Source organism: Gobio gobio (assembly GCF_949357685.1).
Source record: "Gobio gobio genome assembly, chromosome: 7".
NCBI classification, from domain to species: domain Eukaryota; kingdom Metazoa; phylum Chordata; class Actinopteri; order Cypriniformes; family Gobionidae; genus Gobio; species Gobio gobio.
The window spans coordinates 20,673,018-20,691,027 of record NC_137103.1 but is presented as its reverse complement, the minus strand read 5'-3'; the positions used below and the strand labels follow the sequence as shown (position 1 = coordinate 20,691,027).

The 18,010-nt window shown below is 37.0% G+C and overlaps 1 protein-coding gene across 3 annotated transcripts; it reads right to left on the bottom strand.

Annotated features, from left to right (window-relative positions):
- Positions 1-548: 548 nt before the first annotated feature.
- Positions 549-17,752, bottom strand: pdxka (pyridoxal (pyridoxine, vitamin B6) kinase a). 3 transcript variants are annotated; one of them, XM_079820997.1, is made up of 11 exons: positions 17,459-17,752; positions 17,205-17,259; positions 10,389-10,493; positions 8,471-8,554; positions 6,609-6,643; positions 6,389-6,474; positions 6,051-6,096; positions 4,387-4,498; positions 2,819-2,955; positions 1,453-1,519; positions 549-1,314 (listed from the first exon to the last, which is right to left on the bottom strand). In XM_079820997.1, the coding sequence occupies exons 1-11, from the start codon at positions 17,537-17,539 to the stop codon at positions 1,202-1,204; spliced, it is 921 nt and encodes a 306-aa protein (XP_079677123.1). In that variant the 5' UTR covers positions 17,540-17,752; the 3' UTR covers positions 549-1,201. The 3 variants fall into 3 exon arrangements, with proteins under 3 accessions (XP_079677123.1, XP_079677125.1, XP_079677124.1); XM_079820999.1 differs by lacking the exon at positions 17,205-17,259 and having other exon boundaries at positions 17,459-17,748; XM_079820998.1 differs by lacking the exons at positions 17,205-17,259; positions 17,459-17,752 and adding an exon at positions 14,064-14,164.
- Positions 17,753-18,010: the final 258 nt, after the last annotated feature.

The window sequence follows — 18,010 nt, the reverse complement described above, 5'->3', positions numbered from 1 at the left end:
TTTATGTGAATTCCACTACCTCTTATAACAGCTTCAAAAACAGCTCATCCAACTATAAAACTATCTGTTGTATAAACAGAGGCAAGCTGCCATGCGTGACCTTTGAACACGATATATATTCAAAATGAAGCAGCTGAATTCTGCCGTATCATAACTGCAACTTGCTCAACCCAGACAATGATGATGAAAAGTATCAGGCAAGCATTGCAAGAGCTTCAAGAGTTTCACTGCACTGACCTTTATATTGTGTGGTGGGAATTCAAATAATAAAATCACCTCTTTTCTGGCTCCCCAGGGCGACCAGATACTGATCACCCAGAGGAGAGGGCAGGTCAGAAAAACTAAAATTTCCTAGTGTTAGTTGGTTTGAACCCTGGCATATAAATAGTTCAGTTTCATCTAATGGTTAATATATATTAACTATTAAAATCATAAATAAATAAATTAAAAAAACACTATAAATACACTATAAATCCCTAGAGTAAAATGTCTCCTGTTGCACCACAATCATCAAAGTATATTTAAAATGAAATTCCTGAATACAAAGGATGAATATAAATTAGAATGACTTTATTACAATATAGTCAAAATAAGTTAGTCATCATAACAATTATTGCTAAATTATTACAAAGATAAAAACTGTTTGTTTAATATTTACTACAGCAGCATTTCAAGGCACCTTCTTAATAGAGACATTTCATTCATTTGTATTATTTAATAGACATTTTTCTCAAACTTGGCCTGACTGGGCTTGTACAGTCATTCTGATGAAATAATAGGACTAACGGATCAAATAATGTTTAAGTATAAAAGACTGAATGAAATCAAAAGTTAGGTTAGACAACACTGATATGTTAAATACATTTTCTTAATGTGACTAAATCATTACAAATGCTTAATTCAGATGGACACATGCATAATCAGATCACAGTAAAATACTAGTAATGGATGGATAGTCACATGCACATTACGGCTGGAATGTGGACATAATAACATACATGTTAGTTTTTGGACGCAGTATGCACTATGGAGTACCAGAAGTCACAGTTTCAATTCTAACAACATTATTGTTGTTATAAAAGACTTTATAACGCTACAGCATACAAATATGAGCCGTCCAGCATTCACAGTGTGACTGTAAACTCTGGCTGTTAAACATATGACATTCATATTGTCTAGTACAGAATGTAAGAGTAATGCACTACAACACAACAGCATTCAAAACTATGGCAGGATCCTCAATGTCTGCTTTACTCTGGACCATCCGCAACTCAAGCTGAGCAGGACTGGGCTTTCGATCAGGACCGGCCACCTCTGAGAGATGAGCGAAGGTAAGGGATGAGTTACAGGAACTTTATCTAGTACGGAATTAATGATATGCTACCAAAAAAGGTCAGCTACCAAACGTTGTCACTCAGAAGCACTTTGCAATATCTGAAGATACAGTCTTACCTTTTGCATAAGTAATAGTCCGCTTTATGACATGGTGCATGACGGAAGCCGCCTTCTCACAGGCCGTCTGTCAAAAATACATCAAGGGCTATGGGTTATAATTCAACATAATCTACAGAACACTTTTCGAAAAGTCTTATTTAGGACATTTGTAGAGTGGCCACAAAGTATTTACAGTATAAGCCGAAAATGGGCTTTCAATAAAATGTGGCTGCCTATGTGGGAGAAAGGCAAAAAAAGAAATCGTGATACCTGGCTAGAGAAAAAAAGGCTGTTGCCTTCCTTTTTGCTAAATAGGTTTGAAAAATTCAACACCCATAATGCACTGGGCATGTTGCTATCCAAAGCCACTCCCAGTCTGCTCCAACTGGATAGGCTTCACCAGAGTCAAATACTGCCTTGCTTGAGTATGAAATACCTCTTAGCAAACTTTTAGTCACAATGACGACTTGTATTGTTCCTGGGGTGACTGATTTAGACTTTAAAGGGGAGGTGAAACACTCAGTTTCAGTCAATCTTGAGTACCTATAGAGTAGTATTGCATCCTTCATATCTCCGAAAAGTCTTTCGTTTTATAATATTTATAAAAGAAAGATACGCTGTACCGAGTCTTTCCGAATAAAGCAGAGCGGCTGGAGGCGTATTGTGTGGGCGGAGCTAAAGAATCACGAGCGCGCGCAGCTATTGCGTTGAGAGCGTCTGGAAGCTGTGACATCCTTAAGCGTGTGGAAAAAAACGCTATCCTAAATAAACCATGGCTATCAGTCACATTCAGCCATACATATATGATCCAGAATCTGATCCGGAGGCTGAAATTGAACAGGAGCAGCAGCATCAACGACTACAGCAGGACATCTCTATGTGGTATGTACTGTAACTGTATATATTTGCTTAGCGGCTTGTCATGCGCGAGTTTAACAACATTTGTGTGTGTTTACTCATGGTTTATGAGGACATAATTTGTTTTATGGACTATTGTATGCAATTTAACGATAGCACTAGCAAGTGGAATGGTTTTGCACATGTGCGTGTTTACAGAGAAAAACAATGGAATTGTTGCGCATTTGAATGAACGTGTCGATAGCTAACAACACAAAGACATTTGAAGCAGTTTTACTCACCGCCTGCTTCCAACCCACGACCGCAGACCCATACTTGAAAAAAACTTGTCACAAACCAGAAGGAGTATTTTTGGCACAGAAATCCTCCCATCAAACGTCCAACATATGTTTTGAAACTTTGTCCATGTGTAAACAGCATTTCAACCCCACTTTAATGGACCAAATGCAGCCACTGTATATAGCAAACTGCATTATTCTTACTCTTGAGAACACAACTATAATTGGTGTGCCATTACGTTGTTTACCTTGAGATCATTTGGGTGGAGGTGTGTCCACGCCAGCAGCATCGCAGCAAACAGGTCTCCTGTTCCCACAAACACAGCATCAACCCTGGTGATGTCCATACGGATCTGTTGGGTCACTATGGTACCATCTGCTCTCACTGAAAAAAAACAGGAGTATATCATTCAATGCACAACTGGGATGAAACCCTTTGACAGAAACCACTAGTAAAGAATGATGCAGTGGAAAAAACTCTTGAATGAACACTAAATGTGCTGATGCCAAACAACCAAAAGTATTTGTACATTTACACATTGTAATGATGGTTCCTCATCCCCCCATTTCAGCCACCCTATTTTGTCATTCCTATTGAGCCCACTTTTTCAGCGACATTGGTTCCAGAAGTATAATTTTTCCCATATGGATTTTTTTTTAAAAAGTCTTCATTAATGGACATGGACCAAACCATCCAGCTACAAGGTGAAACGCAACATTACAAACAAAAATTTAAAATCAGACAAGACAAATTCACAAGACTGTGTACTTAATGCCTTTAATGAGGGAAAAAACTACAGTCCACATGAAGCATTGCAAATGACAATGATGGTGAACTATAAAGCTATTGATTTAAAGATGTTAATTAAACATATATAAACAACATATTTCAAAACATGCATACATACAGAAATAGTTTGAGTTCATAAGGAGACTGACTATTAAATCATTCACAGTGCTTCATGTAGTAGGTGTGGGAACTAAAAAGCATTTTGGTGCGATTTGCTTGTCACGATTCTCTGATTGGTGGAAATTTCTCTGCAGAATCAAACTTACCAGAAAATCTGCAGCTAAACATGAGTATTTAAAAAAAATTACAACATTAAATAGGGCAGACTATGGCTTCAAAAAAAGCATATACCATTGATTAACAACCTCATAACTCACAGTAAGTCGGTCTGTAAAGGTTTATTAGTTATAGTTAAAAATCAGTTCCCCTTTAAACAATAAATGGGACTTCCAGAACCGAGAAATATCCAGCTGCAGCACTGCAGTTTAATTTGACTGTATAGAAATACACTACCGGTCAAAAGTTTTAGAACGGCAAGGTTTTTAAATGTTTTTAAAGAAGTCTCTTCTGCTCACCAAGGCTGCATTTATGTTTTTAAAATACCCCAAATAATAACGTATATTGGCAGCGCCACTGAAAATGTGTTTTTGAAACCGTGGTGCTGCGGGGGTGCAGCTGGATACTATTGCCAGAACCTGACTGTGCATGGTTTCCAAGCAACATTATTTTAGTAAGCTTCCTCTTATAACCTCTTTAGCTTCCTCTTATTCCTCTTTAGCTTCCTCTTATAACAGCTTCAAAAACAGCTCATCCAACTATAAAAATATATGTTGAATAAACAGAGGCAAGCCTTTGAACACGATATATATTCAAAATGAAGCAGCTGAATTCTGCCGTATCATAACTGCAACTTACTCAACCCAGACGATGATGATGAAAAGTATCAGGCAAGCATTGCAAGAGCTTCAAGAGTTTCACTGCACTGGCCTTTATATTGTGTGGTGGGAATTCAAATAATAAAATCACCTCTTTTCTGGCTCCCCAGGGCGACCAGATACTGATCCCCCAGAGGAGAGGGCAGGTCAGAGCTGGTGATGACCACTGTGTCTGGACCCATCGAATGCAGCAGGTTCATCACCTGAAATACAAAACAACAGTTACACTTTCCATTTCAGTAGGGTCTGTAGTTTGTGTTACATTCATTGCAGCTATTACAAGTTAAGCCCAATTGTGGCATAATGTTGATTACCGCCAAAAAAATATTTCCACTTATGTATTCATGATGTCTAAAACATCCAGGTAATAAAATGTTCAAACAACTTCTTTATTAAAAGTCACTGGACTACATCAAAACAAGTTAGCAAGATGCTTCGGTGTTCATCCAAACACCATCTTCATCACGATCAGCACACAAGTAGAAGCCACACTAAGTTAACCTACTCTGGCAAGCGTACTATATGGTTTAACACTTAAGTCATGTGACTTCTACTTGTGTGCTGATCATGTTAACTGTAGTAGTTGTATATTTGCCTGAGTTACTTCCTGTGTTTTAACTGAAGACATACCCTGCATCCCAATGTGCATACTATCCACCCTATTCACCCTACATAGTATTGAATATCACTAATGCCACATACTATTGAGGATGGATAATATGCACACTGACATGCAGGCATAAGCTATATGTGTGTTAAAGGGGTTCTATTACAGTTAGTTAGAGTATGGAGTATACTCTATTAGAGTATGCTTTTACATTATTACAACACCTCTCTCCCCTATCTGACTCGAACGCATCGTTGGTTCCTGTTTCGATGAAGCCCCTCCTTCAGTAATAAAACATGTGCTGTGGTAGGTTAGCTGGCGTCAATTTAAAACCAATTCAAGCCTGATTCAGACTTAAGAATGTTAACAGGATTATACACCATTTATTAATGATATTTGTCGGAAAACTATAATAACGAAATGTACAAACGTTGAGGTTATAGGGAACAGTGTTTAAAATCAATTTTAACAACTATTGCCAGGCTTAGGAAGGTCAAACAAATGAGTTTTGGAAACGGGGTCGTTTGTTTGAATAGTGGCAACACTGTCTGCTCTAATGCAGCTCAACCAGGCCTTGCACCTTTTTGTGTATTCTGTGGGCGGAGATTATTTAAATGAGTAACATTGTGACTTCTCAAATACATTGTAGTCCAAACGAGCCGTTTGTTGTAGTTCTTGGAAAGGGGATTGTTAAATAAAATATCTCCCTTTGTTTAAAATATCTTTCCTTCTCCATGCAAAGTTGGTCACGTGAATTTGCCCGCACTGCTTGTTTTGAAAGTGACTTCTGTGTAAGCGATACATCTAAGAGTTATAAGTATAAAACGTAACACATACAAAAAAATGTTGGCCACATTTACTTTTATTGTAATCATAACCTTGATATTTGCTGCTTCTTTTTTTTTTTTTGTGGTAATCAACATTATCCCATAAATGATGGCATTTGAACATTAAATATTCCTTTAGGCAATGTCATAACTGTATATTACAGCAATTGTAACAACGCTGTGAGTGGCGGAAGCAGATCAACTGAAAGATCCCAGTGCTGTTATATATATATATCAGCATTCTAAGAAAGCCACTAGGCCAATCAGATTAGATAAGCAGAACTAACTGCGGCATAAAGAGAACAGCTGATAGAAACTTACTTCAACGGCATCTGTCTCTGTACTTATGCTTCTACCAGTGAGGAGTCTGTGAGAAAAAATTTTTAATAGTTAAATATTTACATGTGTTGTTCATTATGACACACCCAATGTCTTGTGGGTAAAACTATGGAAATGACACCAACTACAGCTGGGAGAGGTAGACACAACTATTTGAATTTGGTATGAACATTTGTTTTGGGTGGGCTAGTCACAAATAGTCACAGGACAAACCTTTAATGCATACTGATACCATGAGATCAGACCACATCATCTTGGAGTACAGAGGGCCATTGATTCCTACACACATACACAAGAAATCAGCATAACTGGACACTTACTCTGCTTCAAACTGATTTGGAGTGATTATGTCAGCGGCCGGCACTACTTTTTCCCTGTAGATGGGCAGCAGGTTCTCAGGAACATACTAGAAATGAAACAGAAAGTGGTCAGCTCTTTGGGTTTAACAAAGATTCAGATGTTCTGCTAAATAAGGGGTTACATTTTTTAATGTGAAAGTATAATGCAAATAATGTAGGGGAAAAAAATGTATATGCTCACCATAGCCCCATTATCACCCAGCACCGGATCACACACTTGGTGGAAAAAAAAAAACAGCAAAGAGAAACAGAATGAACATAATACACTGTAGGTCAGCAAGGCCTTACAGGCTTCCTGAGTCTGGATTGGATCATCACTCATCATGCACACACGACATGACATTCTCAGACAATGATATTCTAATTAAATCCTGTTTGACTCATTCCAGTAAAATCCATAGCAATCCATTTAGTCTTACTGAGTGAGCTATAGCTCCAGACACAGCTGCTGCAGCTGTATAAATAAAGGGATGGGCATTTCAAGCAAAAATAATATTTGATGATTGCTGGGAATTATTTGATTATTATTCGAAAAGCCCAACTCCTTCCCCCGCATACACGCATGTATAGGCTACACACATATAAACAGAGAGAGAGAGGGAGAGAGACCATTCAAGCTCTCAATCTGTATGATAAACTGTTTCATTCATTCAGGAATAGGCTAACTCAAGCCATATAAATTATTGTAACATGCTTAAACATATGACTGTTATTTGACATCGCCCCAAGTTACCGTAACCGTTTTATGCCATGCAAGTCTGCAGTGTGCGTGTGAGACAATGTGTTCTTCTTCTGTAGTCTTGGGGTGTTTTTACACAGGAAGTTTAGTTCGAAATGGGGCACGGTTTGCATGAAAAATTGCTAATGTATAACTGTCATGTGGACCTCGGTGCACACTGAGGTACCGAACCCGAGTTCGGTTGCACTCAAACTGTGCCGCGATTCGTGTGAATGTGAAAGCAACACTCGGGTGCGCACTTGTTCAGGAAGAAAAGTAACCAATGCATGCATTTTAGCCAATTATGTCAATGTCATTAGTTCAATAACATACATGTAAGGGATGATAGTGTTGATGATTTACATTAGATACGAGCGAGAGCGAGCCTGCAGTGTATTCGCGCATAGCGAGTGCAATCAGGGCAGCAAATTATTCACTGTCCCCTCAAAAGAGTCTGTTTGCTAGCAGCAAAAGCCGCCTTTAAGCGACACCCATACGGTAAACCCAAGTGTCGCTTACTCAGCTGCACATAATAGCGCCACATTCATTTAAAAAAAATTATATACTGTATATATTGACCCGCATTCTGTTTTCTATCATGCCCGTGCAAGTTTGTGATGAACGCAAAAGCACTAGGGTTCAAGTTGAGTGTGAAACCAGACCAACGCAGCGGAGGCGAGGGAAGAATCACGCTCGGACCGCAGCAAACGTGCCCAGTATAAAACACCCTGAGAGTTGATTGACAGCTTTTAGGTGCGTTATTGCTTGCTGCGATAGTCAGTGTTGATGGTGTTACCGGTGTTCAGGCACAACACTGGTTACATGAACAGGTCACCACCACATCAGCACCGAAAACATGGGAATTTTTTTAGACAATAAATCGCACAACCTATTAAATTAACTAATCAAATATTTGAAAATCGTGACTCAATCCGAAATTCAATTTAAAGAAAGCAATTCACTTTCTACAAAACAAAACTCCAGAATCATTTATTTAGAATGTAGTCAACAAAGGCCTATTATATTTTAAATGATCAAATATTTGACTACACTGCAAAAAAATGCTCTTCTTATTTAGTTGAAATTGTACTTATCTAGTAAATGTATCTTGATTTAAGAATGTTTATAACCATTGCAACATCATGTGAAACACTCAAAATGGCAGTGGATTTAGTAGTAAAATGTAGTTATCTTGTAATATTTCTGTTTAATAATTCCTATAATCGACTAGTGTGCATTGTTTGTTCATGTTAGTTCACAGTGCTAATGTTAAAAGACAAATCTTTTGACTAATGTTAACAAATAAAACTTTATTATATACACACCATACACGAGGCTTGGGTTTGACCTCTTCAGCTCCTGTACAATGTCAACCACCATTTCCAAAAAGGAATCATCCCTAGTGTATCCTGAAAAAAAATTGAAAAAACACTGATGAAACCAACTGACAAAAAGTGATTTGTTTCATTTAAATTTTGAAATGTAATGTCCATTGACTTATTATTTCTGAGGCATGATTACTGGTAAAAGACTATTGATTTCTGAAACCCCACCCTTCAAAGCTATGTCTACCAACCCTGCCTAAAATAACTGATATCGAGAAAGCATTTCTGATTGGATAATAATTATCAGGATATTTAAAGTGAGTTAGTTAAAGGGTTAGTTCACCCAAAAATGAAAATTCAGTCATTAATTACTTACCCTCATGTTGTTCGACACCCGTAAGACCTCCGTTCATCTTCAGAACACAAATGAAGATATTTTAGTTGAAATCCGATGGCTCAGAAAGGCCTCCATTGGCACAATGTACTTTACACTCTCAAGACCCATAAAAGGTACTAAAGACGTCGTTACAAAGTCCATCTCACTACAGTGGTTCTACAATAACTTTATGAATTGACGAGAATAGTTTTTGTGCGCAAAAAAAACTAAATAACGACTTATATAGTGATGACCGATTTCAAAATTACTGCATCATGAAGCTTCGAAGCGTTATGAATCAGCGAGTCGATTCAGTGGTTTGGATCGCCAAAGTCACACGATTCAGCAGTTTGGCTTTTTGACACGCGATCCGAATCATGATTCGACTCGCTGATTCGATACGCTTCATGATGCAGTGTTTTGAAATCGGTCATCACTATAGAAGTCGTTATTTAGGTTTTTTTGCACACAAAAACTATTTTCGGCGCTTCATTAAGTTATTGTGACTTTGTAACGACGTCTTTAGTGCCTTTTATGGGTCTTGAGAGTGTAAAGTACATTGTGCCAATGGAGGCCTTTCTGAGCAATCGGATTACAACTAAAATATCTTCATTTGTGTTCTGAAGATGAACGGAGGTCTTATGGATGTCGAACGACATGAGGGTAAGTAATTAATGACAGAATTTTCATTTTTGGGTGAACTAACCCTTTAAGTCAGTAAAAACAGGATGTTGGCACAAGGGCACATGATGACTAGACAAATAAAGACAGGAAATGTCTGGTCTTTTTATCTGCTGTGGCATATGAACCTTGTGAAATCAAGTGAGAAATAAATAATTAGGCAATAAATTATGGTCATATGAATAAATAAAAGAATAAAAAGGTATTAAGTAATTTATTTTATACAACAAAAATGATAATTATATTTATATTATATTATAACTTCATAATCAAAAATTACTACGCCAATTTAACATTATAATTAATGTTTTTCTTCTTTTATTAATGTTTTTTTTTTTTAATTATCAAATGAATTCCAATATTTGTACATTATTTCTAAGCACTTTATTTGCTGGAGGAGAAAGAATCAATCAAATTAATCTACTGCAGCCCTAGACTCAGAAAGTGTCCTGTCCTGTCAATCATATACAGCTATATAGACCAAAACCACTTTTTGTACCAGGCTGTAAACTGTAAAACATGTTCTGCTATAAATTTGGCCATTTTAACATGGGGGGAAATACAGATTTGACTCTATTTTGGAGCCTGTCTTTAGCAGCCAGTCGATGAATTGCAGTTTACACTTCCATGTTGGCTTCAAGAAAGACCGCGGGAGGTTGCCGCTTGGTATTAAATAACAGCAAAACAGCCATAGAACTGCAGCACAACCTGATAATTTTCCATCTTAAAAAAAAGACACAAACCTGGTCAAAATGACTGGCGGGCAATGGAGGAAAGCCTCGTTTTGCCCTCCAGATGGGTGTTCCTATAAGGGTGTGACGTCACGTGACATCTATGAATAACAAAAGGAAAGACCTGCACCTGTGAGAACATAGTCGTAATGGTTCACGTTGTTGAGCTTGATCCCCTCGTACAGGACGTGCAATTCATCCGCAGTCATCACTTGCCCTTTCCAGTGTTCATACCCTGGCAAGAGAAAGATTTTTAGAAGCATCATTCAAGTAGCCAAGCCTGTGGCCTAGCCTCATATATAACTGAAATTCATGCTTTCGTGATACGGTACGAGAAGCTGTGCCTGTGCCGTTATGAAGGTTCACACCCTGTCTGGATAACCATAATTATGAGATTGTGAATTATAAAATTATACAGTCACATCTTTGTTAACGCTGAAACTTGCTCAGACCACCTGACCATTGCAACATCATGTGAAACACTCAAAATGGTTTTCACATGTAGTAAAGTCAAATTTAGTAAATAGTTATCTTGTAATATTTCTGTTTAATAACTCCTATAATCGACTATTATTAATTACTTAATAATGCAAGAATAATCAAAAAATAAACAAAACATAAAATAGCTAGCAAACATTTCAGTTGAATACATCTAATGTCCTGCTAAATAAACTAAAAAGCTTATTAAATATGCATTTGCATAACACCTTTTTTACTTTAATGTGGTTTTGTCTATGGTTTTGCCGTTAATCGTGTTGCCATATAAATGCATAATTCTGAGTCCAAGGACTTGAGTAGCTCCAAGGTGAATGTCACGGGTTGTCATCTAGAGAAATTTATAATCATAATTTATATTTTATTTTATTTTATTTAAAATAGAGATCTGCATTCTTCTACGATTCTTGAAGGGAAGAAGAACATTAGGCAATTAAACAAAATAACATGTAATAAGATTGCGTGGGATTGTGATCTTTTAGTGATTAATCGTGCAGCTCTTTCATCTAGTAATTACGGTAATTAATTACAACATGGCATGAACAATAATCACGGCTAAAGGGTGTTGTCGGCCACAATGCCTATTCATACAGCCCACTCTTTGTCATAAAACAATTACTACATATTGAAAACTCACATTTAAATTAAAATGTTATCCCTTAAAAACATAAATACATTTAAGCTGCCTATACTTATTTAAAGTCTGTAACTTTTTTTGGTTAAAAATTAACCAAAATAATTATTTTAGCAAGTACATAACCAGCCAGTGTTCAAAACTATCTCCTTACATAAGCTTGTAATAATGTGTTATAATTTGAGTGGTACTGGTAGCTTCCCACGGGAAATCCGAGCCTTTGTGTCATTACGTCACGTCTGTATACATAAAGAAGGAGTCCCGGTAAGTAGGCCATCGCATGTGAGGATGCTGCAGGTGGTGGATCATTTATAGCCTTTTCGCACAGCAGCTGGAATAATTAAACGCCATTTTGATGGCAGCTTGTAAACCACAAAGTTCAAAATGACAATCATTGTTGACAAATGGTGCGCTGATAACACACACATAATCCTCAAAACATTAGATTCTTCCTCGCCGATGCACAACCCACGTAAAGAAGATAACTCCGCAAATAACGGCAATTTCAGGGGTTCAAACAGAGATGGCAGCTTTACGTTTCTTTCAAGTTTGTCCACATTTTGCCTTTAACATCAAATAAATCCTGATGAAAAATGTATTAAAACTAAAACCATGTATGTATGGCCCCAAAATAGTTCAGACACATTTCTTTATTTGCACTAGTACTAAAGGTGTAAATTATATGCTTTGATCACATGCTGACCACAGAAACATAAACCTTCACAGATTAACTGGACAGTGGTCAAATATTAACGCTTTAATTAACATGGGGAGACAGGTGACAGTTCAGAGGATAAGCCCAACGGTTCCTAACAGACACATCTGCCCCTTAAACAAACACTTGATCAATGACAACAAAACCAAGCAAACAAATGTTAGACTGTGCAAATTCACGAAGACGGAAGGTTCCAAGGATGTTTAACAATATACCACAAAGTAGTATAACATAAAGATAGGCTACACAAACACAACCATACGTGTTACGAGACCAGACAATGAACAAAAGAAAAGCAGGATGTAGTGCAGATACAAGGTGATAATTAAATACAGCTGAATCAAACAAACTCATAATGATGTGTGACCATGGAGACGGAAATCAGGCGAGAACTCAAAGGAATACATATGGTGAATGAATAACAAACTAAAAGTCCATGAAAACGAAACTAAGAATGAACATAAGCCTAACCGTGACAGACATTGACATTAATAAATGCTGTAGATGTATTGTTCTATCTTAGTTCATGTTAACTAATGTAGTTAACTTATGTTAATAAAAAAAGCTTTACTTTAAAGTGTTGTCATTTTTTTATCAAACACTTCTAAATCAATTCTAAACAAATTAATTAATCTATTTTGCATTTTGTTTGTACATTTTATGACAGAGTATTTCATTAATGTATACATTTCTCAATTGCTTTATTGATTTCTTACAGGAATGACTGACTTCTCAAGTGATTATTATGTTTAATTTAGCTTCAGCCAAATTGGTGAAGATGTCCTGATAGAATAGTTTAGGACATCTGTTTATTTCTTGAAACCGTAAGCACATAAATAAATGTGACACTATTCATCACTTAGTCAGTGCAACAATGGACAACATTTTATTTTACATCCCCAAAAAAGAGCTCTGTTCCCCTTGAGGGCAATCATTCTCTCTAACTAATGATATTATCATCTGAATGCTCTGCACAATAAACCCTTTTTTCTCTTAAATTTACTAAATGACCCATTCAGTAACTGATTTCAATGCTGCAGTGTTCAAATTGAGTCACTAAACAAGGGGATATAGTATATATAGTATTATTTTTTTAGCTTCATTCTCACCTTATTTACTCTGAAGACATACATGAATGTACAAAATACCAGTTACCACTGTGTGACCATTTTGGGGAAGAAAGAGAAGGCTTTTTCAAAGAACACAAAATGCTCTGTGTGAGAAATTAAATGTGAAGAACGGTGAACTGTGAGGAGTATGGGAAAAACAGAACCGTGGGAATCTCAAAAACAAGAGCGTGAGAAGAAAGCAGTCGGGCAGATAGAATGTGAACAGCATTAGCAACAGAGGGTGGAAAAACAGCCCTTATTAACTAGGGATTTTAAGGATTAACTGACAATCGATTAATTGTCAATAATAAATTTAATCAATAAAACGTATTGATTGTAAATAAAGCAGAGCCATGCATGTGTGTGCTGCTCAACCGCAAAACATGTAAAGCAGACACAAGGAAAAATTAAACAAGGGTGCCGGCTGGAACACGAGATTGGGTTCATGAGAACAAGACAAGATTAGATTTTTGCACAGTATTTTTAAAGGCCCTATTAAAAACCAAAACAGTGAAGGATAGATGTAATGTAAACATAGCGGTGGCATATTCTATGCTAATTTCATGCTCTGTCATGGCGATATCGCGAGACAGCTCACATTTTAATATTGCGTCACACCCTTTGGCCCCGATCACACAGAGCGTGTTTTTCAGGTTCGGAACTACAAAATCAGCACCATATTCAGACATTGGAAGCTTTACTTTTCTACAATGGAAGATAGTGAAAGGGCGTCGTCCATTTTTTTTTTACAGTCTATGATAAAAACAGTCACTTGTTGCTCACCCCTGACTTCTCCTGTCACCTTTTACCAACACGCTTCTCTCCCACTTCCCCTCCCCACCCCACACTTACCACTTCCTTTTTTTTGCAACGGGCAATCCATCTGTTCCATCTGTACACTTGAGGATACCCTCCCTCCTCACAGCTAAAGTCACTCAACTCTTTGTTCCTTCAAAATGAAGCACCCTCCAAAACTTTCACCATCTCTGCTCCCCTCTGCTGGAATGAGCTGCCAACTCCTTAATTTGAATCCATTATTTTGAACAATATTTTTCCACATCCTGCCAAATGCTGCCCTCTAAACAATGTGTAATATAAAAGCCCATGAAAGCAAATATAGTGAATGTATCTATGTAAGCTGTGTTGTACATTATAACCAAAAAAAGGTTAAAATTCCAAGTAGAAAACATGGAAAACTATTACTTTCTGAGGCAAACGTGGCATTTCTACTCGAGGGCACCTTCTGGCTTCCAGTATGAATGAAACTTTTGGGTAAAAAATAAGAAAAATAAGGGTGCGTCAGCCCATTGACTGATTCCCTGATCAGTGCACTGACAACTAAACTAGGGAGCTGATTGAGACGCACCCTTATTTTTCTTATTTTTTACCCACATTTTCATTCATACTGGAAGCCAGGGAGTGCCCTCGAGCAGAAACGCCACATTTGCCTCAGAGAAGGCAATGTGAACGAACGAATGTGAACATTTGCCTGTTCGTTTAAGTCAGTGAAGGGTCCCAAGACTCGCTTGTTGTCAGAATATGCAAAATGGAAATGCTTGTGGGACTTTCTAACATTTGACAGATGTTAGGATATAACCTAGCCTGGCGTGGCCATACTCAATTCTAGTCAGAATATGAGTCTGGTACCGCTCCATTGAGCTTTGATTATGGGGCGTGTTTCAACCGAGCCAGGAAAGACCTCAATTGGATAGACCCACAACCAATCAGAGCAACGGAGCGACGCGTAACGTTAGTTGTCAAATGTCAACAGAACTCAACTGCACTGTAACCAAGTCCGTGTTTTTCTCCATGTCCGCGGGTTGAAGCGACCCCAATTATGTGATTATATAAACCCAGGAATGCGAATTTTAGCAGGCAACCTTGCCAAAATAACATATTTTGCCAACCAAACGCCATTTTTTTCCGGAGAACCCCCCGGAAAGTTATAGTTTTGGGCTATAGTTTTGAGTAGCAATTGTGCGCGACATTGCAAAAACACTTGGAAACCCTGTCTGCACGCACGCTGGATTAAGTAACGTTACAAGAAAAAGATGAGTGTAACGTTAAACGATCTTTGCCAGTAATAAAATAATTTAAGGATACACAGAGTACTTACCAACACGATCATCGTTTCTGAGAGAAATAGTGAAGGTGAATGCATATACGAACAAGTTCTCCGTTTAGGATAAGAGCAAATTCAACCCAAGAGCCTTCGATGACGTGGATGATTACGTTACTGTTGATCATCTGTCCATCATCGTCTAAAGCCCGCCCTGACAATTTCATTGGTCCGAACAGTTTCTGTTCGGGCATAATTCCTCCTCTATGGAGCGAGTCCAGACCGAATTGCCCGAGCAAAACATTTTGTGGGCGGGGCTAAATTCGGCTGGCATCCAGGCTAGATATAACCATAAAACCATAAAAAAGTTATGCGCTGAGGAAAACGTGTCAGAGGCAGAAAACAGCACTGGGTGATGACTATCCCTTGGGTGAACTATCCTATTAATTGTAAATGTAAAAAAAAAAAAACCTTCTTGAATCAGTATATTTAATTAATTGGTTAAATGAATGATTCATAGTCTAAAAAAATCACTTGTTGCCTCCTAATAACATAACGATATAATCTGCAGAAAGAGTGGCTGAAAAATCCCCACACTAATACACAAACTGACAGTACATTGTTTGTATGGTTTATTTAGGTTTTATATTTACTTGTATATTTACGTTTTATATTTACTTTTTTTTTCAAAGTACTGGTTGTGTGGTACCTTTAAATCTCAATTAAAAAGGAGCAATCCCCAACCTGTTTTGCATTACTGAATTCAGACAACATAACTGGAAAAAAAGATGGGGAAAATATCATGCTGGGCTTCAATATCATGAAGCTTTGCTTCACTGAAAGAAAAATAATACTGTGCCACATGCTGCGAAACACAAAAGCTGAGTTGACGTGATGAAACTTTTCCACACCAAGAAGGTTAAACAACAATACCAAGATAAACTTATCCAGATAACATTGATTACATTTTCTAAACATTAACATGTTAAATCATGCTTTAGCAAACCTTTTTATATGTGATTTAACAACCCTGAAGAACTGGTCAAAAGTTATGAAACATTATTATTTTAATGTTTTTGAAAGAAGTCTCTTATGCTCATTTAGCCTGCATTATATTTGATAAAAAAAAATCTAACAAAAAAACAGTAATATTGTGGAATATTATTACAATGAAAAACATCTTCTATTTTAATATACTTTAAAATGTAATTTACTCCTGTGATGGCATTTCTCCAGTATTCAGTGTCACATGATCCTTCAGAAATCATTATAATATGCTGATTTTATACTATTTTTAAGCCTAATAAATGTTGACATTGATATATTTCAATTATAATGTAATGTTGAATGGCTATCATTAATATATATTTTTTATCTTCTATTTACTAGAGACATTAGCAGCGGTGTTAGTATCATTGATACTGGCCTAAAAGTTGCCATTGCAACAAATATTATAGAAAAAATAAAATAAAAATACTGTTGTTTCTATATTAATTTGGAGAGTAACTGTGAAATGATTACACTATAAAACTATTAAAAACTGTTTATACTTTTAGTATACTACTTTCTAAGTACTACTTACTAAGTATATACTACTTTCAAAATCTTAAACCATAACACAAGTATTTCAGAGAAACCTAGCCAAGAGGAGTCATTAGTAATGCCTCATCAAAATAAACTAATTTGAAGGTCAGCCTTGATGACGTAATGATTTGATGGGAACAATGCAACAGTGATTGGGTTGTTGACATGACATTTCAGGCCATTTCAGTCCTGCATTGTGACAATCTATTATACACCCTAAACTATTACATGATTTTAATCATCATTTGTCATTAGCATAGTTGAGCTAAAGCTGAAAAATGAATAAGTATTTCAGAATGTCTTGGTATTTGGTTTGTCCTTTTACTTTCATGACAGCAGCAGTTATTTACCTGTGTGATTGGAGAACTGCACAGAGTTTATAGAGTCCACTTCAAAGCCCAGCACCTATCACAACAGTGACACACATGTTAAGACAACATGTTTTACATACTGACATGCATTGTTGTGGGACACTAACGCTGATTTTAATATTGTAAGGGCTGTGTGTGAAATTTAGCTTGCAAATTAGTTGCATACTAACTACGTTAAAACAGTAAATAACGCTGCAGGCATCTACTGCACTGCAAAAGCAACTGCCTCTTACCTGTAAAGGGAACGATGCAGATTTGTTTCCCACATATCCTCTGACAACATGACTTTGAACTGACAGAACTCTGCAGTCCATGCTTTATGCTTATGACGTTAACGTTAGCTTAAAGCAAAACACAACTGGCTTTTAATGTTCTTATTAAAATGCCACCACCCTTAAAGAAGAGAAAGCGTTCAACCGTAGAAGATGCAATAAAAACACACTTCAGTACTGACAGATATTCAACAACTTTCTCTGCGCAGTAACGTTACACACACGGTCACAGATGGGCGCTTTTTTCTTTCAGGCGTTTGCTAAAGACACCTAAAGAGCTCGAAGAGTGTTGACAAGAACTGACCAATCACGTCAAAGAAAGATTGTCAGCTTTCATCTCTTATTGGTGTTAACGCAGAATTAAAGCACTGTTTTTTTTTTTATGTTTAAGAAATGTACTTAGTGTTACATGCATTGCAGCGACGATGTATGATCATCACGCTTTTAATAGACTAAATAAACGTAAGAGCATTTATCTAATAAATAAAATAAAGCCGTTTTTAGGTCAGTGTT